General features: G+C 50.9%; 1 protein-coding gene across 2 annotated transcripts in view; it reads right to left on the bottom strand.

Annotated features, from left to right (window-relative positions):
• The window catches only part of WDFY4 (WDFY family member 4), a 270159-nt gene that overhangs the window by 15475 nt on the left and 230730 nt on the right, over positions 1–23954 (bottom strand). For both annotated transcript variants that reach the window (XM_007446234.1, XM_007446235.1), the window contains 9 exons: positions 23302–23344; positions 21840–21959; positions 19793–19910; positions 17577–17686; positions 8818–8971; positions 6348–6439; positions 4031–4243; positions 1541–1688; positions 242–426 (listed from right to left, as the gene is read on the bottom strand). In XM_007446234.1, coding sequence (XP_007446296.1) covers positions 242–426; positions 1541–1688; positions 4031–4243; positions 6348–6439; positions 8818–8971; positions 17577–17686; positions 19793–19910; positions 21840–21959; positions 23302–23344 — 1183 coding nt within the window. The remainder of the gene's footprint in view (positions 1–241; positions 427–1540; positions 1689–4030; positions 4244–6347; positions 6440–8817; positions 8972–17576; positions 17687–19792; positions 19911–21839; positions 21960–23301; positions 23345–23954) is intronic.

The raw sequence follows: 23954 nt of genomic DNA, 5'->3' as shown, positions 1-23954 counted from the left end.
TCTGGCGGCAGCCGAATACTCAGTATGTCCCTTCTGAGTTTAAGCTGTGACCCGGGCCGGAGGAGCCCCCAGGACTTTCTGCCCACACTGGGTGACAGTCCCAGGCTGGGGGCACAGCCACGTGGAGGAAGGGGTGTGGGTGACCGTGGCTGCTTGGGGCTCGCCCGTCTCCTGACCACCTCTGCCCCAACCGGAAGGAGGATGCGGCCCTGGGGCTGCCCTGAGCCCCGGCACCACTCACCTTGTCAGAGCCGTAGCTGCCCAGGCAGCAGCTGAAGTCGTCAAAGCCCCAGCTAAAGGTCCTGCTCCAGTGAGGAGGCAGCAGCATCTTGTTTGTCTCCACGGCCAGGATGGTCTTCTCCGTAGGAACAATGTGGCCGATGGCTCCTTTGGGGGATTCCGAGCCTAGAGAGAAAAGGTACATATCTGCCCCCCAGTCAGTATGGCGGAGCCGACTTGTCAAAGGGCAACACCTGCTTTAGCTGGGCCCAGAGAGGAGCTGTGCGCAGCCAACCCCGACTTGGCAAAGTGCCTGCCCAGGCACGAGCCGCTCCTCATCAAGGTACCTCCCTCCTGGGCCTCCCTCCGGGGGCCACGTTACACACTGGCCCCGGGTCCCTCCCCAGACTTAGCACATACATGATGCATGTGGCCATGCAGGTCTTGAGTGTCTCTTTCGGGCTGATGCCAAAGGAGGAGGAGCCCAGGCTGTTGGGGCAGACAGCACACGGCCAGAGGAGCCTGGGGGCTCTGCCCTTCCTGCCCCTTCCACACACCAACTCTAGCAGGTCTGGAGGTGGAGGTCCAGTCGTGCAATCGGTTAGTGCACAGTATTTGTATGGAGATGCCAAGGACACTGTTCTTGGATTTCAAAAGAAAAACCCCCCAAAACCTGACCTTATACTCCTTGGGACCAGAAAATTATTCCAGGTGGTGAGACATCCCCAAAGCAGTGCAGGCCCCAGGGTGGCACAGACATCAGACTTCACACACACTCAGCTCCTCTAGGAAGCAGGGCTGGGACTCATAGCCAGGCCGTCTGCCCCAGGGCGCATGCTCCTGGCTAGTGGCTACAGGTCCACCTGGGTGCTCAGGAGCAACAGTGAATTCGGGTGCTGAGAGTGGGGGCTGTAACCCTCCCTTGGGAAACCTGGGACCTCCCACTTGGCTCTGGAGGTGAGGAGGGGTGTGTGTGTGTGTGTGTGTGTGTGTGTGTGTGTGTGTGCGCGTGCATGCATGTGTGTTTGCCTGTGTGTGTTCATATATGTATACGTGAAAGAGAGGGGGGTGCGTGTCTCAGAGAGACAGACAGACAGACAGATGGGTGGGTCTTCAGAAGTCAGGATATAACAGAGGCAGTCCCAGACACTTCCAGAGCAGGGGTCTCCCCAGATTCCCGTTACGCCTGGAGACACAGCCATGCAGAATCAGCCCCCAAGCCCCTGCCTGAGCCTGTGCCCCTGCACCTCCAGAGGAACACCGGTCACTGAAGGGACAGCTGTGGGCCAGGGCACCAAACGAAGCAGGGCCAGGTATTCACCTTTGACTGTGACCTGGGAGGGCCTCAGCGACGGCAGGCTGTAGAGAAAGGGCTGTGGGTGACTGGGCACGCTCACAGGTGTGGAGGCATCCTTTCCAGGGGAAGCCTTCCCTGCAGTGGTCCTGGCCGGGTGGGGTTTAGTAAAGAGCTGCAGAGGCAAGGAGACAGACATGCACCGCACGGGTCATTAGGACAGATGGACAGAAGGGGAGTCGTCCTCGGGCAAGTCGCAGCTGCTCCTCTGCCCTAGGAGCTGCCTGGGCTGAGGTGAACTGAAACAGAACCATCTGGTTCAACCTTCGGATGTTGCCGGTGAGGGGCCTGGGGCTCTACTTTCTCAAGGTCACGGCGCAGGGCTGGCAGAGAGCCCTCCTGGTTGCCAAATCTGTCTTCTTCTCCAAGCTGGAGCCCCTGATCCCCGGGAGAGCTGCCTCTCATGTCATAGGGTCAGAACGGTCCCCTTTCCTCCGTAGATCACGTCTCTCTTCATTTGCTTGAGCTATTTCTCATATTTTCCCCTTTTCCTTACAAACTCTCTGCAGGCCCATCCATCTGGGCATCAATACAGAATTCTTTAATAGCATCCTTTCAACTATTCCAAAGAGCACAGGCAAACCCCATTAGCAGCCTTTCCTATTTTCATTTTTCTTAGATCTCTGCTGTCAAATTGTCCCTAATGCCAAACTCGACAAAGCATGAAGTGCTGCTGGGCCAGAGAGTGCAGCTGAGGCCAGCTCCAGCTCTCCACCCCGCCCTCCCAGACTGGGCTTGTGCCAGGCTGCTTTCTCCAGCCATCCAGCACATTCCTCTGCTCCCAGATGGAAACATCCATGGGGCGCCATGATATGGGGGGAGCTGGCCTCGGCTGGGTGCACAGGCAGAGGTGGGGCTCAGCAGGCAGCCCGGGGGTCTCGGAGCAGCCTTGGTTCAGCTGTAACCCTCGATCAGATGCTAGACTGTCTAGAAAAGCTGGGTGGGTGATCAATACAAACAGAAATCAGAACGATGATTTTTAAATGAGCATTAAAGAATGTTCTCCTTTCACAGCAGGATCACGAAAGCACCACAGGCTGGGTCCCTGTAATAGTTTCTGCAGGCACAGCCCCTTGATAGAACAGTGCGTGGTCCTGAAGCAATTTAATCTTGTCTTCAGGCTGGGACCACTTGTGGAATTCTAATTCTAATTCTGAAGATTTTTTAGAAATATTTTTTACAAGCTCATATAATATCTCATTAAGCAAAACCAGAATTTAAATTGTGTGCATTCCATTGATCCCACTGATGTGAAAATATTTTTGCTTGTGGACTACTACTTTGAATTGCTTGTTTTATCTGTATTATAATATTTTTAAAATTAAAAAAAATGAAACCATTTGGCTACCCAAACTTCATTCCTGAAATTCTCTCCTTTCTACAAAGCCTTCCTTGGCCAAACCCGCATTTGGAATGTGCGGTCTGTTCTCCAAGTCACCCTCAGGCCCTTCCATGTTTCCCTTACCTAGGAGCTGAGCAAACCTGAGCATGTCACAATAAGGCCAGACAGAAGAGATGTTATTAGATGAGCCCGTCCAAGCCTCATGGTTACATGTGGGGAAAGCTGATGCCCAGGATGGTTCTGGAGTTGACTGGGTCTACGCACTCATCTCCCAGCGTGGTTCCTGACTGCCCAGGCTGGGACCCCACAGTCCATGGGGCTGTGCTTCTGAACCCAGATGGCTGTGCTCAGGGATAAAACATCACTACACCAAATGGGAGTTTGAAGTTGAAGAGGGCTGAGATCAGTTAAATAAGCATCAGGATGTCATTGTAAAGGCACAGCCTCACATCACTACGGGACCATCCTGATGCGGATGGAGGTGATGGAGCCAAAGGCCCATGTAAGACCCCTACCATTTCACCAGGGGCCCTGGGGCAGAACTTGGGTGCTCTCACAATGGGGCCAATATGGCATAGGCTTTGGAGCCAGACAGACGGGGTGAGATCTCGCCGCAGTCGCCTGCTAATGGTGCAACTGTAGGCAAGTTATTTATTTAGCCTCTCTGAGCCTCAGTTTCCTGATCTGTATAATCCCCATACCCAGAGCTTATGAGATGATTCAGTGAGGTAATCACACGAATAACATTTGTCGAAGGCTTATCATATTTCAGGCACTTTCAAGCACTTGGTATCTTAACTCTTTGGATCTTCACAACAACCCTACAGGGTAGATACACATAAAAAGAATTATATCCTGTGTATTTATCATAGAGTCTATCACATAGGTCACAGATGGATGTCGCCTTCATCATTATCATTAACGATATCATCACCTCCATCGACATCAGATGGTAATGGAGGGTTAAGCCGTGACATCAAAGGCGTAGGGAGATGACTGAGGACCGCAGTTTTGCCTCTCTAGTCCTTGCTTTACTCCTCACTCTACCTCCCATCCAAGCTCATCCTGCACACACTCTTTTGAGACAGCAAGACGAAGGCCACGGCATGCTGTACCTGTTTGGGGACTTGTCCAAAGTTGCTGACGAACCCCAGGATGGTGCTTCTGATCAGGGGGTCACTGATGCTGCTGAGGTCCATTTTGTCACCATAGAAGTAGGGGTGGAAGATATTAACAGCCTCCACTGCGGCTGACCCTTGCTGCTTGTACCCAAAAATGAGGTCTATCCAGTGGTGCAGATTGGCACTGACAAAGTCACTTTCCAAAGCCTGGAACCAAAACCCAAAGAGCATGAAAAACACAGGTGTCTCATGGACTCACGGGCCCTCTGCCCAGATCAGGACGGGGCATGTGGTTCAGGACGCCAGATCAGCACAGGAAAGATGAGTAATGCCTCCCTGGGTTGGATGAGCACTAAGCAGCAGGCATGCAGTCCATCTGAGGACCACCTAATCCCTGCCTCCGGCTAGTGTGGCACAACAGGCCTGACTAGCCTATCCAGTCCATAAAATAACCTTTAGCAAGAAGAAATGTGGGGGCTTCCCTGGTGGCGCAGTGGTTGAGAGTCCGCCTGCCGATGCGGGGGACACGGGTTCGTGCCCCAGTCCAGGAAGATCCCATGTGCCGCGGAGTGGCTGGGCCCGTGAGCCATGGCCGCAGAGCCTGCGCGTCCGGAGCCTGTGCTCCGCAACGGGAGAGGCCACAACGGTGAGAGGCCCGCGTACCGCAAAAAAAAAAAAGAAGAAGAAATGTGGGCCAGTGTTTTGATGTCCCAGTTCACCTGAGAGATGGCACCCGTTTCGCTGAGTAGAGCCCAGCTCCAAAGCTTGGTCCCCAGAACCCAAAGCTGTTCATTTGGAATTGTCTGGGCTCCCCTTATCGATCCTCTGGGAGGACATGCACACTTACACTTGGGCTTGGGAAAATCAGGTCACCTGGGCCAGGTTAATTTTCTGAGGCACATGGCCAAAGTGGTTTTGAGAAGGCCACACGTGGGTAATGCTGCAGGAGGTGTGATGACTGCCGTTACCGAATTCCCAGAGGCAAGGATAAACCAGGGAAGAACTTTCTCCTCTCCAAGGGAAAAGGACAGGGGAAAAGACACAGCTTTGTTGTTACTAGTCAGGCCTGCTGCCAATAAAATTTGCCCTAAATGTATAGTTTAATGTGTCCTAAAAAATGCATGTAGTCATGTAACCAACACCATAATCAAGATATAGAATATTTACATCAACTCAAAAAGTTCTCTTCTACTCCTTTTTGCTCATCTCCTACTCCAGACTAACCCCTGATCTGCTTTCTGCTTCCATAGTTTACCTTTTCAAACAAGTCACAAAAATAGAATCCCACAGTATGTAGCTTTGGGTTTGGGCTACTTTTGCTCAGGACAATGCTTTCGAGATTCATCCTGTTGATTCATGTACCCATAATCTGTTCCTTTTCGTTGCTAAGTAATATTCCATTGTATGGATGTATCACTTGTTTAGCCATTTACCAGTGATAGACATTTGGGTTGTTTTTTCTTTTTGACTAGTATAAATAAAACTGATGAATATTTATGTACACATCTTTCTGTGGACAAGTTTCCATATCTCTTGGGTAAACACCTACAAGTGGAATTGCTGGGCAATATGGCAAAAGCATCTTCAACTTCATAAGAAATTACCAAGCTCTTTTCCAAAGTGGCTACACCATTTTTTCCCCACCAGCTATGCATGATGAATTCTGCTTGCTGCACATCCTTGCTTAACTCTTGGTTTTAGCAGTACTTTAAATTTTAGCCATTCTTGTGAATGTGTAATAGCATCTCGTGGTTTTAGTGTATGTTTCCCTGATGACTAATGATGTTGAACATATTGTAATGTGTTTATGCTAACTCAGGTATTCGATCCAGGATACGTGTCCCCAAATGGCCTCTGGCCTCTACCCACATCAGCCTTTCTGCGTAGTAAGTCAAGTCCTCCCCAGTCCTGGCAAATCTTTTGGCCAGTGGGAGCCCCTTGAAGCCTCCAGCCCCCTGACCTATACTGGGCAACATGGCCCAGGGCTTGGCCCTGTGTGTAAAGTTGGCTAAGGGCACTGACTTGCCCTCCATCCAACAAGAATCTGAATTTGCTTCCCCCATGAGTCCCACAACAAATTGGCACAAGGGCAAAGCCTAATGGAGCTCTTAAAAGAGCCCAGAACCCAAGCCTTCTCCTGCCAATCCGGGGCAAGGGGCCCAGCTGCTTCTCTGGGCCCTCCAGACATAAGAGCCTCAGAAGTGCTTATCACAGCCATCCACTCGGGCAGAAAGTCTCAATGAACACTGAGGGCACCCTGAGGTCCTCATTCAGGATACCAGGGACTCTGCCATGACCCCACTCAACTCACTTGTCTATGCAGGCTGATGAATTTCCGTGGGTCCCCATCAGCCCAGGGAGGGAGTTGCACGTCCCCCAGTGCTGTCCCGTCCTGCATGCGGCCTGAATGGGGTGAGAAAGAGCAAGGCTTTGGATAAATGGGAGCCCAAACTGGGCTAGGAACCAAGGGGTGTAAACACTGAGCTGTCTAGTACTACGATTCTTGCATAGACCACACTGCTTCCTGCCTCCTCTGTGGGGAGTGACCCCACCCTTTCTGCCTGGAATATTCCTACTGGGGTTCTAAGCCTTCCACCCCTTCAGGCTTCCATAAGACCCTACTTGCTTCCAGGCAGCGCCTGTGCATAAAATGATTGTCGTGTCATCATCGTCTGTGCGTCTTCCTCCCCTCTACTCTAGGCCTTTTCATCCAGGTGCTTTTCATACAGTGCTAAATAAGGAGGTAATAGCAGTAACAATGAAAGCTGTCGTATTCTGAGCACCTACCGCTATGCCAGGGCACTATGCTAGGTGCTTGGCACGCATTGTCTTACTGACTCTTCATTCAACTCTATAATTTATGCATTTTCTCTCCACTTTAAAGATAGGAGGTTTATGGAGGGACCTTCCGCAGACACCAAGAAGAGGAGCCTGGCTTCAAGCCCGAGTCTCTCTCCTCCCCATTAGCCACACAACCTTGAGCAAGTTGCTTAACCTCTTGGGGAGTCACTTTCCTACCCATTACCTCCTGGCCTGGTATAAGGATTAGAAGAGAAAATACACATAACATGCTTAGAATAGTTCCACACATATGATGGTTGCTCAGTAAACACAAGCTATAGCCTTGCTGAAACCCTCCAGAGCCCTCATGGTGCAACTGGGGTGAAAATGTCCTCTCTCTCTGGCCTGCAGGACTGGCCTGACCTGGCCTGGCCCTTCTCATCATTCAGTCTCAGCTCACCTGTCACTTCCTCAGGCAGCTCCTTCCTGGGGACCACAGTAACACAGGGTCTCTAAGTCACCTCAAACCATTTTCCTACTTTCCTTCCTTATAGGACTTCTCAGCATTGAAGAGTATTTAGCTTCTTTCTTTGTCTATACTTTCTATCTCCTACCCCTGTCCCCACACAGAATATAAACACCTTCAGGGCAATCCGCCCCAGGACACCTCACTATATCCTCAGCGTCTAAAAAGTGCCTGAATGTAGTAGGTGCTTAATAGCCACTTGGTTTCCTGACTTCCCTGAGGACACATGGTCCCTGTTGTGCAGGTCATTTCTGCTGCTGAGCACCTCCCTTTCGGCAGAGAGCCAGCCTCCACCTCCAGGGAGGGCTGGTGCCCTTCCACCAGCGGCCCCCTCACCTCAGGTCGGCTGGGACCCCTCCTCTCAGCTTCCACCGTCCCTGATTTACTCCTTTCATGGACCTCATCACATCTTGTGGGAACTGCCCTTTACATCTGTCAGGTTCTCATCCCTGATGCACGTGAAGCATCTGAGAATCTGAACACTGCCGAGGTCACCAAGTTCCACGGGCTCAGACTCGGCAGGCCTGGGCCTGGGCATGTTTTGAATGCTCCACTGGCATTCAGTCTGCAGACCACTGCACAAGAGGCGGGTGCTTGAGTCAGGGGCTGGATCTCCTCACTTGTGCTCCCCTGGGCCCACACCTGGTCTGGCTCAAGGTGCAGGCCCACATGTGCTGTTTGGAGGAAGGAGGGCCCTGAGGAAGGGGAGCTCTGGGGCACCAGGTGTCTGCTGGCACTGGTTCACAAGTGCCCTCCTCAGGGGGGGTGAGTCCATCCCACACCTCTGGGTGGGGAGGGCCACGCCCTGCTGGGGGCTCTGACCACACACCCCCTCCACAAGTCACCCTGATGTTTACAGTGGAGGCTCCCAAGGTATACGTAGTCACCAGGGGGCCTGCCCACTGGGGCTTCCTGAAATTTTTGTCCCTCCTCTAAAGCAATAGGTAAAAAAGCATGGCTCACCCTGGAGTGGGGCCTGGAGGGCAGGAAAGAGAAGGAACCACCAAGGGTGCCCATACCACTGCCCATGGACACCCTAGCAGTCTGTGCTGGGAGGTGCAGGATCTCTGGGTCCTGTTCACAGGGCCCAGGCTAACCCATTTGTGGGACTTGGAGGAAAATGGGGCAGAGAAGGGCCGGGGCTCGCCTGAGGTACACAGCAGGGCAGGGCCAGGCCTGGCTATCAGCAAGGGCTCCTGCCCCCTGCTCGCTGCCTCACTGCAGACTGAGGCCTGGGGACTCTCGGCAGGAGGTCGTGGGTAGGACCGTGGCTTGGTGGTCCTGCAGCCCTGGGGCTGTGTCCCTCCTCAGCTCCCACCTCCTTGTCAGCTGCCGCCACCCAGTGGAGGCCTCATGGCAATCTGCCCACCGTATCGGTCTGGCGAGGGCCTGTGTGTTTAGTTGCTCGGCAAAGACACTGATGTCGTGACCCACGAGCTGCCCGGCCCCTGCAGCCTCCCCCGGCTCCACTCACCAAACTCCACGGCGTTGCAGTTGGTCAGAAACTCGGGCAGGTAGAAGAACTCCGGGGTCAGCTCCCTGACGTCACTCATGTTCTCTCTGGAGGCCGACTCCCATGCTTTCTTCATGCTGTGGAACATTCTGTCTGCCACGTCAAAGCTTCCACCCTAAGCAGAAAAGGGGTGACATGATCAGCTGCATGCGGTGAGAACTCGGGGTGCACAGTCATCACTAGCGTGGGCCCCCTTCGTCCACTCTGTCCCCGAGGCACGGGTTTCGCCGTTAGAACCTTTCGTTCACCCACACACATGTGCGTGAGTCAGTCCATGCATGCGTGTGATGGTTTCTTCAGGCATCTATTCCCTCAACCACTCTCTCGAACCCTACAACAGGAGCTTCCACGGAGGATACATGATCCACTGCAATAAAGGGAGCAATGTTTTCCCAGTTTGAAAACTGGAGTTCAGATCACAGACAGGAAACCACAGTCATGCATCTGAGCATCTCCCATATTTGCCGAGGGTCAGCTCTGAATCAGGCATAAAGACAGGATACAAAGGACCAGCTACAGGACGAGGAGTGGGTCAGACATCCTACTTGTGGGAAAGTTTCCTGGAGAGGTCGACCCCTGGTGAATCTGCGAGCCTAGTGACAGAGGAAACTCCACGTAGTTTTCCAGAGAAAACTCAATGTTCTGAGCAGAGGGCAAGACCTTGCAAGGAAAGCAGGTCAGGTCAGGGCCCTGGTGGCATATCACATAGCAGCCTTGACAAGCAAAAACAGGTCTGAGAGTGGAGAACTGAAAGCATATGGTGCTGCCTGCAGCACCCACCAAGGCCAGCCTTGTTTCCAAGGCCCATTTCCACAGGTGGCTCGATGCAGTCCCGAGCTTAGCAACTGGGATTGGACCAATTTAGACTTAAGGCAAATTCTTTCCTTGGATTCTCTGCTCCTCTCATCTGAATTGTCAAATCTCTTCAGTTGACACTACCCTTATTCATCAGGTGATCTTTGAGGGTTGGGAGGAGGCAGAGAGGTGCCAGTTGGAGAACTGAAGACGCTATGGGCAGAGGGACTTCAGAAAAGAGTTTCTGAAACTGGGATATGGGTCTGTCTGCTTTAGGTTTAGGGACGCCCAAGGGACACCTCTTCCCTGGAATTCAATAGTTCACTTGTCCCCATAGAAACCGGGCCTTTTTTGTACAGCCAGAACTTGCCTTCTTTCTGCCACCCTCCGCAGAATGCACATGTAGCCCCAAGAACAAAGGCGGAGAACCCAGAATGCCAGCGCCCTCCTCTGCCCCACCAGCTCCCTTCAATCTTCAGGGACCCGAGATTTCCCATCGGCAGCAGGGGATGACGAGTAAAGAATACGCTAGCACTTTACACACGCGGAGATGCTCTCTTTGTCCTCACAGAAAGTGCATCAGGAAGGAATTGGTATTTCCGTTTTGCAGGCCAGAAAACTGAGGCTTCTCAAAGTTTATTAATTTTTCCAAAAGAAATGGATGGCAGAGCTGGGGTCAAAAGCCATGGATGCAACTCCAAAGGGCATGCTTTGCCCTCATGCCGGTTACCGGGGGGGAATCCTGGACCTGGCGCATATGATCTATTATGTGGGGCCAAGGGGACTCAGCTCTTTCTGAGAAGGAAGAACCTGCCACACACCTGAGGGAGGACACACCGGGGCATCCTGGCAGGCTGGTCAATTTTCTGAGTCAGATGTGAGGATCCAGTGAAACCCATGAGTCATTCTCTGCACAGGGTCAGGGACACCAAGAAATCCAGTAACCCCTGGGTTTGCAACCAAACACAGTTCTTGGTCAGCTTACAGATGTGGCTTTTCTCCAAGATGGTTTTGCTCTTGGTTAAAATTAGGGGATGACGCCCACCATCAGATTCAAATTGAAATGGAAACAAAATGAGGGGGAGTGATTCTAAATAAATCTGCCCCTAACAAGTCGCTCATTGAAATGTATTAGGAGCTTTGCATATTTAATCTGCAGCCAACGCCTTGCGTCTGCGGGAGATTGATGCCTTCTCGTAGTCCTGTTTCCCTTTTGCAGCTTTTATGAGTGCTGATGGTAATCTCCTGAGAAACAATATGATTTGGTAATAAAAAGATTACCTGTATTAAATAAAAATAATATATACATAGGAAATATTGTTAGTGCTACAAATCTGGTTAAAGATATTACCACAAAGAAAAATGTTATTTTTTTCACAGCTGTCTAATACATTTTAGCAAAAGTAATATCTTTAAAACTTAAGCCTGTATTATTTATAAAGGAAGCAATAACTGATCTTCCAATTTCCTATATTAATAAATGTATTTGCATACATTTGTTTCAAAATTAATGGGTTTGCTCACTTCTGCAATACAAAAGAAATGCCAAATTCCCTGGAAGGAAAAGTGGAGCTGCTTTGTAACTCGTATTGTAAGTCTGTGGGTTGACACAAACTCTGGTGGCTGCCAGCAAGAAATCCCACCAGGACCTGATTCTCAGGAAGGGAAGGAAGGAGGAAAGGCAGAGATGATAGAAGAAAGAAAAGGAGAGAAGGAGTGAGGCAGAGAAGCACAATCAGGGTTTACAGAGTATCTCCATGAGGAAAGTCTGAAACAAAATAAACCAACAACAAAACTAGGTCTAGAGGTTGGATGGAAACGAAGTGACCAGAGAGAATTACTGGGCCATGATCTGCTCCTAAATCGATTCCACCGATACTCTTGAATATCAAGAATAATGAATCCTACATGTAACCAAACAGACCGAAAAAAGTAATAACAAGGCCACTATTATCAACAAAGGAGCTGCCTCTTACTGGCAGAAGACTTTTCCCAGGTGACATTAAAGCCAAGACAAGGCAGCTAAGGCTGGAGGTTTCTGAAGCAAAAGGTAACAGTCTTCAGATTTTACGCCCAGCTGACATCACTCGTATGTAAAGACACCAGAAAGATATTCTGAATATTGAAGGGCTCATAAATAATATAATCCTAGACATCCTTCCTCAAAATCCTTTAAGAGGTGCTCAATTTTACTAAGAGGTGAATCAAAATTAAAAGCAAAATAATGAGGGAGGAAGTGGCCAACAAGGACTGTTGCTGAACATTGACAGGAGTTAAAATCAGAGTAAAGTTCATGGATTACGGTGCATTGATTAAAACTGGTAACACCCTGAAAGGAGTTTCTATATTGAAGGTGTTATTCCTTCTGCACAAGGACACAGAGTCTATGTGCACCTGTGTCCCTGGATAGGCATTTCGGTGGTAACACTCTTAAACCCCTCTCCAACAGGGGAGGGAAACTATGTTGAAAAAAATTTCAGTTCTTGACCCACACCCCCAGGAAGTCCAGTAACTGCATGTGCTCCAGGACACTTAACACAGATGTTTTGATAACATGTGCTAGAAAGTCTACTCTTCCTTCAGTGGGACTGACCCAAATCAACCCACCGCCACACCTAAATAACACGATTGGTTTTATGAGCAGCCTGATGATCCCTTCTCATATCCTTTCCAGTAATTTAAAAGTATCCCATGTAAATAATTCACTTACAGGACCCTGTCAGTACATCAGTTGACCTAAGCGGCTGTCGCTTGTCCATCAAAGAGGCAGCGTGCAGGGCGAGCAGAGAGCATCATAGCTTTAAAACCAAGAGGACTTGGGAGGGCATTTCAGCGCCACTTGCAGCGTGGACTCTGGGAAGTCTCTTAGTCCCTTTAATGTCCCATGCCCTCCTCTGCAAACTTTGGATAACTGCTGTGGGTGTGAACACTGTAATGTGTGTGAGAGTGTGCGCGTGTGAGAGAGCGTGGGTGAGCGTGCGTGTGTGTGATGTCTCAGCTGGAGCCAGGCACACGGGAAGAGGTACTGAATGAGCCCAGCTGCTGCCTCCCTCCCCTTCGCAGACGAGGACCTCGGGAGCGACCCTAGGCTTGGGCCCTGATCTCAGCGTGCGTGGGGAAGGTAACTCTGGGCTCAAAAGAAGAAAAAGAAGGATGTGGAAGTTATTAGAAGTAGAAGGGAGGTAAGAGGGGAAGTGAGGAGGGGCGGGGTCCTGGGACGGGGCAGGAGGGAAGAAGCGTGTGGGTGGTCAGGGCAGTTTGCTGTTTTTTTTTTTTAACATCTTTATTGGAGTATAATTGCTCTACAATGGTGTGTTAGTTTCTGCTGCGTAACAAAGTGAATCAGCTATACATATACATATGTCCCCATATCTCTTCCCTCTTGCATCTCCCTCCCTCCCACCCTCCCTATCCCACCCCTCTAGGTGGTCACAAAGCACCGAGTTGATCTCCCTGTGCTATGCGGCTGCTTCCCACTAGCTAGCTATTTTGCGTTTGGTAGTGTATATATGTCCATGCCACTCTCTCACTTTGTCCCAGCTTATCCTTCCCCCTCCCCATATCCTCAAGTCCATGCTCTAGTAGGTCTGTGTCTTTATTCCCATCTTACCCCTAGGTTCTTCAGGGCAGTTTTGAGGCAACACCACCACCAAGGAAGTAAAGGGGCCAGTGCGGGCTTCCTCGGGCTCGGGTGTCCCCCTCAGCGAGCTGCCGGTCCGACGTGGATTTGGGAAGCTGATGCGCCAGTTCAGCTGCCTTGTCTGTCTTGCTCTCTCTCCACTGAGGGCGGGCTGACCCCAAGCAGCCGTTAGCTTTCCTTCCTGTAGGATGTGGCCTTTTGAAAAAGGCGCTGCCTATGCTGAAGGGAGGAGCGTGCACACCTATGGAGCGCACGGCAACAGCAAATAGTTCTCATGCTGGATCTCAGCACTGAGTCTCACTTAGCCCTCATCACCCACTGAGTCAGGGGTCAAAGGAGGAGGAACGGAGGCTTGGGTATTCAACACCACCAGTGAGAAAGTTCTAGCACCAGGACTTTGTGCCAGGCCTGCCAACTCTGTCATGTGTCTTTTCGAACACTCCCCCCCTTGAGTCAGTGTACTAACAGTTACACCTTTATTATGGACACAACTCCACGCGGGGCTGGCACCCACGGAGCCCCTAAGTGGATGGCCTGTGGTGGGCCAAGTGCTGCCCACGGCCCTTGCTTCTCTCTGCAGTTGGCATATATGTCTTACACAAAACCACCTCAAGTGGTGCAGAAAACCCTTCCCCACTGCTGGTAACAGCTGACTTCACACGGGCTGTGACTTAACACAGCACTTGATTTCAGTTTCTTATTCAATACAGCAGCAGCGGAGCTGTGCCCTCGCTGGGGCGCTGGCTGCCTTGCTCTGCCCCGCCTAGGCTGGGTTCCAGCTCAGGCCTGAGAGCAACTGGTGCTCTTGCCAGGGTGGAAACAGGGGCCTGGGCCGTGGCCCCAGCCTGGTGTGGCCTCCGGTTGCTCAACTGACTGAAGGCTCACAGACACTGGCTCCCAGTAGGTGAGATTCCTGAGAATCACAGCATCCTGGGAGGCAAGCCCCCAGCTCGGCAGACAGTGGTCTCACACCCCAAGGGATGGGGATAACAGAGCACATAACCGACCTGTGCCCGGGTCACACTACCTGCATGTGCCACCTGCTCAGGTCACACTGTCTGTATATCACATTTTCTGGATTTTAAGAGGCTATCATTGTAATAACAGATTTGAGGCAGAAAAACAAACACAGCAACAGTAGAGGCAGAGGTCAATTCTAAGACCAGCCTTATAAGATTTAAACGTGAAGAGAATAAAGGAAACCTTACACCTAGGAATTGGAATATGTCACACTGCAATTCTTAGGCTGTCCACGCCCCTCTGCACCGTGCCCTGTGGACAGGCCACAGCCCAAAGAGGGCTGTACCCGCGTTCAGACCACACGGGGTGAACTCACAGGCACCATCTCTCCACACCAAAGCCATCCCAGCTGAGCCGTGGAGTGAGCATGTCACTCTGGATTAGTCACGTAATAGCCAAGAGGCCCAGTTTGTTTAATACGGAACGGAAGAGCATGCACTTCCTTATGCTGACTCTTACAGGTACACCAGCTCTGGAAATACTGGGCATTCGCACGTCCCTGCTCTCAGATAAGTGAGAAAGGCCTCGCTGCCTGGCTTCGGCACCTCTCCACCTTTCCTATGCTTCTCCACTCCATGATCCACGCTGGGGTTGGGGGCTGAAGTCTTGGGCTGCTGAGAATGTAGTGAGGCTCCTTTCCTTGTCACCACACAGGGGTGAAGCAAAGGTCTCTTGAGAAGAAACGAGTCTGCCTCCGAGGAGGCAGAGTGGGATGGAGGGAAAAGCCTGACTCCAGGAAGATGCCAGAATGTTCCTAAGGAGGTCTGCACAGGCCCCAGGACTCCCAGAGGGGAGGCAAGCACATTCCTCCCAGATGTAACCGTTGTACACATTCCCGAGACTAAAATTCATCTTTTATGCTAAGGGAAAAGCAGAAGACAGTTGGTTCTTCTGCTCGTTCCAAAGGCTTGGACCAGTTGTGACCCACTAGAAGAGGCAGCTAAAAGTAGGAAGGCAAAACCAATTCAGAAGCACCGTGGAGATTTCAACTCGGATGAGCCAATGTGCCACTGATCGATTTGAACCCAGAAAAACCAGGAGTCGCATCAGACTTCAGCAAGGCAGTCAAAAGAACTCAAGCTAATATGACTGCATTTGTGACACATAAAAGAAGATAAAAGTGCCTTTGACCATCTCACACTGGTTTAAACTATCTCAAACCAGTTTGGGCTGGTCACCATTGGACCAACCTGGCTAAGAAAAGCTCCGACCCATTGTGACTAGCTTCAAAGTGGCCTTAACGCAATAGGTTTGCAGCATACCTGTTTCATCTGGCTCATGCCATCTGGAATGCTTTGAGGCGGTCCAGACCGTCTTGAATTACTTTAAACCAAAGAGGAGCAGCTTGCACCAGTTCAAGCCTGCTCAGAAGAGATCTGGCTGATGGCGGGAGGAAGGAGGGAAGAACAATGACTGATCACCTTCGAGCATCAGCCCTGAGCTAGGGGCTTTACCCACATTTCCTCCTTTAATTTCAACGGCCCGGTGAGATGTGTATAATTAACCCTCACTTCCAGAGTAAAATAACGTGCAGAACATTTTGTGTCTGTTAAGTGGTAGAGCTGGGATGTAAATCTCACAGTTTGCGGTTTCTATTTCAGTCTGCCTCCTCGTTCGTAACAGAGAGGACCCTTAGTAGCAGGTAGAGATGGGGCTATAATTCGTGAGACTGAAGGGGCAAGGGAAAACTTTTAAAGCGCCCAGAACTCCCTCGATGGGAAGCCGTCACGGGAGGCATCACCATCATCGTCAGCGGGATTGTCACTCCTTGTGGACTGATGCGGAACAGCTGGACGGGATTCCTGGCATGGGGCACAGCTCAGGGGCCGTTTGTTCTCCAAACCAAACTCACTTCAAATGCTTGTTGCCTGAGAAAGGCTCCGGGGAAGCACACTTGTTATTTTTGAGTGAATTTCCAGGGACAGGGGTTATAGAATGTCTAGATGACCCATGCCTTCAAGGAGAGAGAGGACTGCACCAAGAATCAGAAAACGGGAGGGATTTTGCTCCTAATTGGAGACAGCACCTTGACCTTGCCTACCCGTTCCTGCCCAGGGCTCAGGAGATGGCTTCAGTGCTGACCCAGAATGGCCTTTGGTGTTGCGGTCAAGGCCACCTGAGTGACCATAAGGAGTGACCTTGCCGGTGAAGTCAGACCAAAATACACAACTCCTGGGACACTCATGTTCTTCCTCTGGTGATGCCTGGCTGTCAGAGTGAGTCCCTGCCAAGTTCAGCAGCCTGTTAGCCCACTGTGGTCATGCCTTCCTCTCTGTAGGAACCTTTCAAGGCCTCAATCAAGACAGGCCCTAAACCTGGGCCCCGTGCTGTGCTCGCTCTGGAGTTGGCTGAGCCAGCTGTCTGCAGCTGGGCTACCCAACGGCTCTCCCTAGTCAAAACCTGTGCCCCTGAATAACCTTGAAGCAAGATTACAGTGATACAGTCAGGGGAGAAGAGAGAAAAAAATTTATCAGCCTCCCAGGAGGGACTCTGTCCCAGCAATCCCATGTGCCTTGGACACCACCATCCACTCAGGGTCGGACTCGCCTACTTTCACCTTGTATTGGGCTGCCAGACAAAACACAGGATGCCCAGGTAAATTTGAATTTGAGATAAACAACAAATAACTTTTTAGTATAAATCATTGTTTATCTGAAATTCAAATTTACCCGGGCATCCTGTATTTTTATTTGTGAAATCTGGCAACCCTAAGCTGGCATGATGGTCAGATAGTTTATGGGTAGGCAAATTGGTTAGTTTCTTTCTCTAGTTTAGCTGTTCACTTCAGTATTAAAATATTTTGTTTGTACTTCTAAGCCTTCAGGCTTGTACTTAGCATAGCTTTATGCATTCTGATGTCACAAGTGATATTCTTTTCATTCTTCCTTCTTTGTGTTTATTTTTCTAGGCTTTGACCACCTACCTTCAAGGAAGTCATCAAGCTTCCTGTTTTTCCTTTTCCACTAAAACCTATTTATGTTAAGTATTTTTTCCCTCATATCTCATTCCTTATTTTTTAGAGCCTTTTTGCAAGACTGTTGGGCAGACATGCAGGTATATCTGTGAGGAGCAGCTTGCCTCGGCTGGATGGCCCGGAATCCTGGAGCCAGGATCAAGTGGGAATCGTTGGCTCAAGACTGGATTTCTAGCAAGGGGGGTCCCTGCCTCGTCCAAGCCTAGCTCTTAATCTTTGGGAGATAGCTTTGTGTGTGTGTGCGCGTGCGTGCGTGCGTGTGTGTGTGTGTAGGGGAGCAGGGAAGCTCACCTGCAGAGAGCAGAAGGCCTGGGTGAAGGGAGGCATCCGGACCAGGTAGGAGGCAACAATGATGGCCGAGGAGTAGTGAGTGCAGTAGTGGCACTGGACGGTCATGTCTCCTGCAATGAAAAGGATATGCCTGGGGTGGCGTCCCCACCCGTGGGGCAGGCGGGAGACACGCAGGCTATCTCGAGAACAGCCAACATGAGCCCTGCTTAAGAGAGCTCCTGCAGGCACTGGAGCCTAGGTGTTCTGCACACAAAACTCAGTATAATTTGGCCAACAGCCAAATTTTCACCAGGGGTGAAAGGCACATTCAAGACCCTCAGTTGCACTGGCCAAGCCCCCAGGGGTCTGCCCTCAGGAAGGTGGCAGAGCCAGGCTATGAGGAGGCTGTGCTGAGGATCCACGGAGAGGCAGAGCTCTGCTCTTCTGACTCAGGGCACCTAGAGAGCCCTCAGGTGCCCACAGTCCCATCAGCAGCACTCTCTCCTGGCGTCTTTTAGAATAAAAGTCCCTGTGTGAGAAAGGGGAGCTTGTTAATGCAGGGACACCCCCGGATGAGTGAGAACTCAGGTATCCTCATTCCCAGAGGGGCCTGGATGGCAGAGGCATAAACTTCCCCGTTTAGCTCCATCCAGGGTATGACGGAGCTGGAATGCTGAGGCAGAGACAGTGCCCTGGCCGGGCCATTCCAGCAGAGAATCATTGCGACGCTGCTACTCGTGGACCTCGTGCGTGCTGTGTGTCATCCATCACACCCTCCCTGAGGTCACACAGCCACCCTATGAGTCAGAGCTATTCATTAATCCCGTTTCACCAGCGAAGAAGCCAGAGCGAGTCTCTGACTCACTTCCATCGCCAGCGAGTGGCAGAGCTGGCTGGCGGCATGGGCTCCTCCAAACGTCGCCTCTGCCATCTCACCGTAGTGCCGCACCCGGCCCTCAGCCCTCCCGGTGCTGTGGGAGTTCTCTAAATCAGAGGTGTTTGGGAGGTTGCTGGATGTACTTGTGCAAGGGCCCAAACTCAACGTGTGACTCCAATGCACACCCAGTTTAGTATGGGAGAGAATGGTACCAAAGTGGGCCCTGCCTGGGACACAGCTGGGGAGAGCTGATGCTCCTCTGGCCTGCCTCTCTGGGAAGGATCCAGCAGTGCCTGGTGGAGCCAGAGGAACAGCACCTGGGGGCAGGTGGGGGGGACTGAGATGGGTCATATAGGTTGAATTTTAGCCTCAGGAGGAGATAAGCAGGGCAAGGAGGGCCTGCCCACCCCTCCCACCTCCTCCCATCTCCCCCAACAAGTCTGAGTGCCAGCCCTGCACACAGTGGGGATCCTGGGCAGAGGCCAGGGGCCTCCAGGGTGGTGTGGGATGCAGAGGAGCTCCTCAGCCTGCTGAGAACCTGCTCACCAAAGGCAGGGCCTTGGGGCCGAGTGAGCCTTCCGAAATGTGCCGCCTCTGGTTCTTGAGGTAAGCTTTCATGGTTCGTGGCTGGATGTTCCTTATTGTAGTAGTGCCATGTTTATTTCAAAGTGTTTGAGAAAAAACCAATACAGCGGACATTAAATATGTGATAGAAAATTTTCTCTTTAAAATACCTCCGTTGAAGTTTAAGAAGGGAATAGACCTAAAGAAAAACAGTAAGGCACTAAGAGGACAGCGGGCATGTGAAGGTGGCAAAAAATTGTAAAGGGGATGTGCAGATGAACAGCATTTGGGAACTAGGTTCTAGAGCCAGACAAATGCAGGATCTGCCATTTAGAGGCTATAACCTTGAGTGAGTTGCTTAAACTGAGTTCCAATTTCCTTCTCTTTAAAAAGGACCATTGTGTGTATGAATGCAGGCTGGCCTGCACCTGGCATACAGAGAAAGTGCTGAACGGATGCCACTTCCTTGCCTTTGCCTGCCTCTGGGAATGGAGGTGTTAGCTCTTAGCACCATAGTTCTCAGTCCTGATTTCATGTTGGAATCACTCAGGCTGCATCCCACCGTGGACTTATTCAAATCAGAATTTCCAGAGGTGAGGCCTAGACATCAGTATTTTTAACAAGCTCCCCAGGTGATTCTCACATGCAGCCAGGGTGCAGACCACTGAATTCGAGGGCTCTCTATCCAAACGTAATTGTCTGTAGGCTAGATGACACCCAAATCGTTATAAACTCTCACTGCAAGGCATTAAGATGAAGAGCATTGCAGAAAAAAATCAAGCTGGGATCTACCCACCTTCAGTCTTCTCAACTTCTTTAAACCTCTGGATGAATTTCAGCTTCCTTTCCTTGGTCTGGGCCCCCATGGGCTTCGAAAGATCCCGGAACGTCTTGGGATTCATCAAGTTCAATGTCTAGAAGGCAGATGTGCAGCTGGAGTTAACTCCCCTGGAGCCTCTTGTGCCCCAGTGAGACTGCCGGAGCCACGCTCTTTACTTTTATGGTTCTCTTTATTGGTTCATTGCCGTTTGGCCTGACCCCCTCCTCTGGTGATTAGCAGGCCTGGTGGGGTTTTATGGCCCCACAACCAGTGATCCACAAAGACTTAATAAGGGAGAGATAGAAAATGAGAGGAGGGGAAGATTGAGTTCACAGTGAACTGTTCCAAGTTGACCCAAATCAGAACATAGCCACCAGTTACCCAAGAGACTTTCAAAAGAATTCCTGTCGTCAATGGACACTTGGCTCCTGCCCTCACAGAGCAGTTTGCTTCCATAGTTCAGGGTTCTTGCTTAGAATCACACTGATTTTCTAGGAATTTAGAAGTCATCCGTTTGGGGAGGAAATGAGAGCAAGGGCCTCGTGTTTCTGAAGGCGCACTCCCTTCCGGGTGATGAAAGCAGTAATGGTGACCCTTCCCCTACCCTTGGAATACACAACGGTGGAGCCCTGAAGAGTTTTCAGGGCTGGGTGTCCTTGGGGTTTGCATGTCTTTATAGAAGGAGGTGTTTCTTTACACCCTTCCTCCTTTCCACTAGCAGTGAATCACCACAGTTCTCCTGGGGAGGCAGGGTCTGCCACCATCCCTCACCTGCCACAGCCAGATGCGGGCGGCAGTGAAGCAGGCACTCCTGAGACCCCCGTGAGTCATGGCACTGTGGAGACCCCACACTGAGCTACAGCTGACTTTGCCAGGGTAGAATGGGGCTTCATAGTTGCCAGATCTCTGGATTTGCCAAAAGATATTGGAAAACCAGCTTTTTAGGAGAAATCTCCCAACTTTTGAACACTGTTAAGTAATCAAAATTTTAATACAGGGTATGGGTTAAATAAAAGGGGCTGGTGACCCAGCACTTAGCAACGTGTGAGTTGAAGCTGGGATTGGCAAGTTTCGTTTTTGAAATACCTGGGCCTCAGATGATCACTAGTGCAATAAGAGGCGACATGTGGCTGGTGAGAAAAGGTTTGCTGTGTTAAGTGTCTTACGTGCAGATGGAAGCTCACAGAAAACTGAGGTCCCTTTCCCAAATTCTGGGGGTCAGTCATCTAAACAGCTTGAGGAAGGGCTGGCTAGGCTGATCTGAACCAGGACCTAGACACCTTCTGCCCTGTACATACACATCCCAACACGCCTCCTGATGTCCAGATCCTAGGTGGTCAGGACACTGCTCCATAGCCTGCTTGTCCCCCACTGACGTCACCTCGGTCCAGCTGTGTCAGCTTTCCTGCTCCTCCCTCCCCCGCCTGCTGAGGTCCTGGGACAGAGGTCAGAACAGCAGATGATCTGGTGTTGCCACTGACCTCCCTTATGGCTACATGTCCCGGTCTAGATCCGGGGTGATGTCCACATACCATCATCTCAGTTACTGAAGTCAGCTTACAGGGGAGGAGTTTGTTCTCGCTGGGTCTGTGTATCTCTGTCTCTCTCTTGCTCTCTCCTCTTCCCTCTCACCCCCCCTCCCTCTCTCTCTCTCTCTCTCCACGTTGGTTCTAGGAACACATTTCACGGCCCTCTTCACTTGATGGACCAGTGTTGGTCCATGGCAGGATGTCAGCAGATGAGTATCTCTTGCCTTCATGGCAGCGAGTGAGCCAGGAAGTCCTTGGGGGCGCATGTTAACTACTGTCCTAGTCATGTGGGTCATCCCCCAAGTGGGGCTGGGACAGGAAACCAGGCAGCCAGACTCCAAAGGCCTCTTCCCAGGTGAGGGGCTGAGACCAGAGCAGCCCTCAGACCCAAGTGGACTGAACAGTGTCTCAGAGGGTCTGCATGACCTTGGGTGCTCTGGTCATCAGGGTCAGAAAGCCACAGGACACTGCATAGCTTCCACGTGAACACGTACCTGCGAGGTATAGTCAGCCAGGACCCAGGGAAACACTGGATACTGCATGTAGTCGTTGTAGGTCCTCCCGGCCAGGGTGTTGAGGTGCATGAGATACTCGAAATTGCTCATGTCCCTTTTCTGCAGAAGAGTCAAAGAGGGGTTAAACCCAACACAGTTGGCCTCCTCCTGAGGCCCATGTGGGTCTAACTCCCAGGTTTGCACAGGAAACCTCATCGTGTAGGTGGGAGCAGGCAGCGTGCATCTGCACCATTCCCCGTGCACCTTGTGCTTGGAACTGGCCCAACTTGGGGAGGCCACGCTAATTCCAATATGAGCTGAAGCAAATTTAGTCAGGAAGCAAAGTCAGCCAGAAAAAAAAAAAAAAAAAAAATACAACTCAGCAGTCCAAGCCAAGGCTAAAGCATTCTTTTGTGTCACTGTTGGGTGATACTCAAAAGCTGATTAAAATAATAGCACAAATGCTGGGTAAACTTAACTGCTGACCTCTTTATGATTGAAAACATAAGCTGAGGGGAATTTGCAGTCACCGGGAAAGAGGCCCTCACCAGCAGGCTGAATGATCTGTCTTCCTCTGGGACTTCAGGAACTCTCTTTCTCCTGACTGTGCGTGTTTGGAAAACACTCACTCTTAGGGCCCTCTGCTTAAAGATGTCACAGGTGGAGACAGGGACTGCATTTTGGAAAAATTCATCAAGGCCAACTGGTGAACGAGCAGCCAGTGCAGCCATCATCTCTGATGGGACTTGCATGCTGCAGTCTCTCCTTTCCTTGGCCTGATCCTTGGGAAAGGATTTTGGACCTGAGTGACCAAGAGTTACTTTCCTGTTGCTATGTGATCTGTAAGGCTAGCTCTCTTGGGGTCCTTCCCTTCCACTGAGAACACAAGGCTGGGAGCCACGTGTGACTTCCCAGGACAAGAAGTGAATGCTGTGCCTTCCTGAGTTGTGTGTTCATTTACACACATATACCTTCATTGATGGAGCATGTGTGTGTGTGTGTGTGTGTGTGTGTATGTGTACAGGGTTTGTGTACACATACACACACACAAACTCTCTCTCTCTCTCTCTCTCTCACTCGCCAGCTCTGACTCAAGAATCGCCTTTAATCAGTGAGATCTTTTCAGGGAAATATTTGGGACATTTTAACAAATTAAAAAAACAAGATCCTGGGACCTCCCTGGCGGTCCAGTGGTTAAGACTCCACCTTCCAATGCTGGGGGTGCTGGTTTGATTCCTGGTCAGGGAACTAAGATCCCACACTCCGCGTGGTGTGTCCGAGAAAAATAAAGAATAAAATAAAGAGCAATAAAATGAAAACAAAACAAAACAAAAAACAAAAAGAAGATCCCTCCTGATCCATCCACATGCTTTCTCTCTTCACCCAGGGGGGCTGAGCTACTTGCTGATTTGCATCCCCAGAGGGTTTCCTTGGACCCAGAGTCCTCTGAGGGGTCACTTACCTGCCATTTCTGCAGCATGGCCCTGTCGGAGCCGGGGTATCTCCTGTGGGACAGAAAATGATGGGGGTGACCAAATATCTCAAGGCATGAATGAGGGAAGAGGTGGAACTTTCTGGGGCATCGTGGCGCCAGGGCGCCCAGGAGAATCACAGACTTCCCAGGGCAGCAAGATTATTTCCCAAGCTCTCCCTGCCCCCTCGCTGCCCTACTGAAGGCTGGGTTCTTGCCATCCCTGTTGCTCTTGTGCAATGGCAGAATGCGCTGCTGCCTGGGGCGTGGCCCCGAGAAGCCCCAGGGCCACGCAGAAGCAGGCTCGGGGGCCTCACACCCCACACTGGGCCTTCACAGCCGCATCCTGGCCTTCTCTGTCCATGTGCACAACATGCATGTGAATACATGTCACGTGTGAATATATGTGTGTGGTTACGAAAGGCAAGCAACATGGAAGGTCATGAAATATAAAAATAATAGTCTGCAAACCACTGCTCCCACTCAGGAAGCATCCACAGTTAATCTCCAGAAGAGTCTTAGCCATATACCAGTCTATATGCTCAAGTAGTTTTTAAACAAATGTTTTTGGTATGTGGGATCATCTTATCTGCGCGGGTCTCCTCCCTGCTTCCCTGGCCTGACGGCACGGTGGAGGTGGCCCA

This window comes from Lipotes vexillifer, unplaced genomic scaffold (assembly GCF_000442215.2).
Source record: "Lipotes vexillifer unplaced genomic scaffold, Lipotes_vexillifer_v1.1 scaffold1143, whole genome shotgun sequence".
Lineage (NCBI taxonomy): Eukaryota > Metazoa > Chordata > Mammalia > Artiodactyla > Lipotidae > Lipotes > Lipotes vexillifer.
Note: the sequence above shows the minus strand (reverse complement) of the source record. Positions and strands in the feature narration are given on the sequence as shown.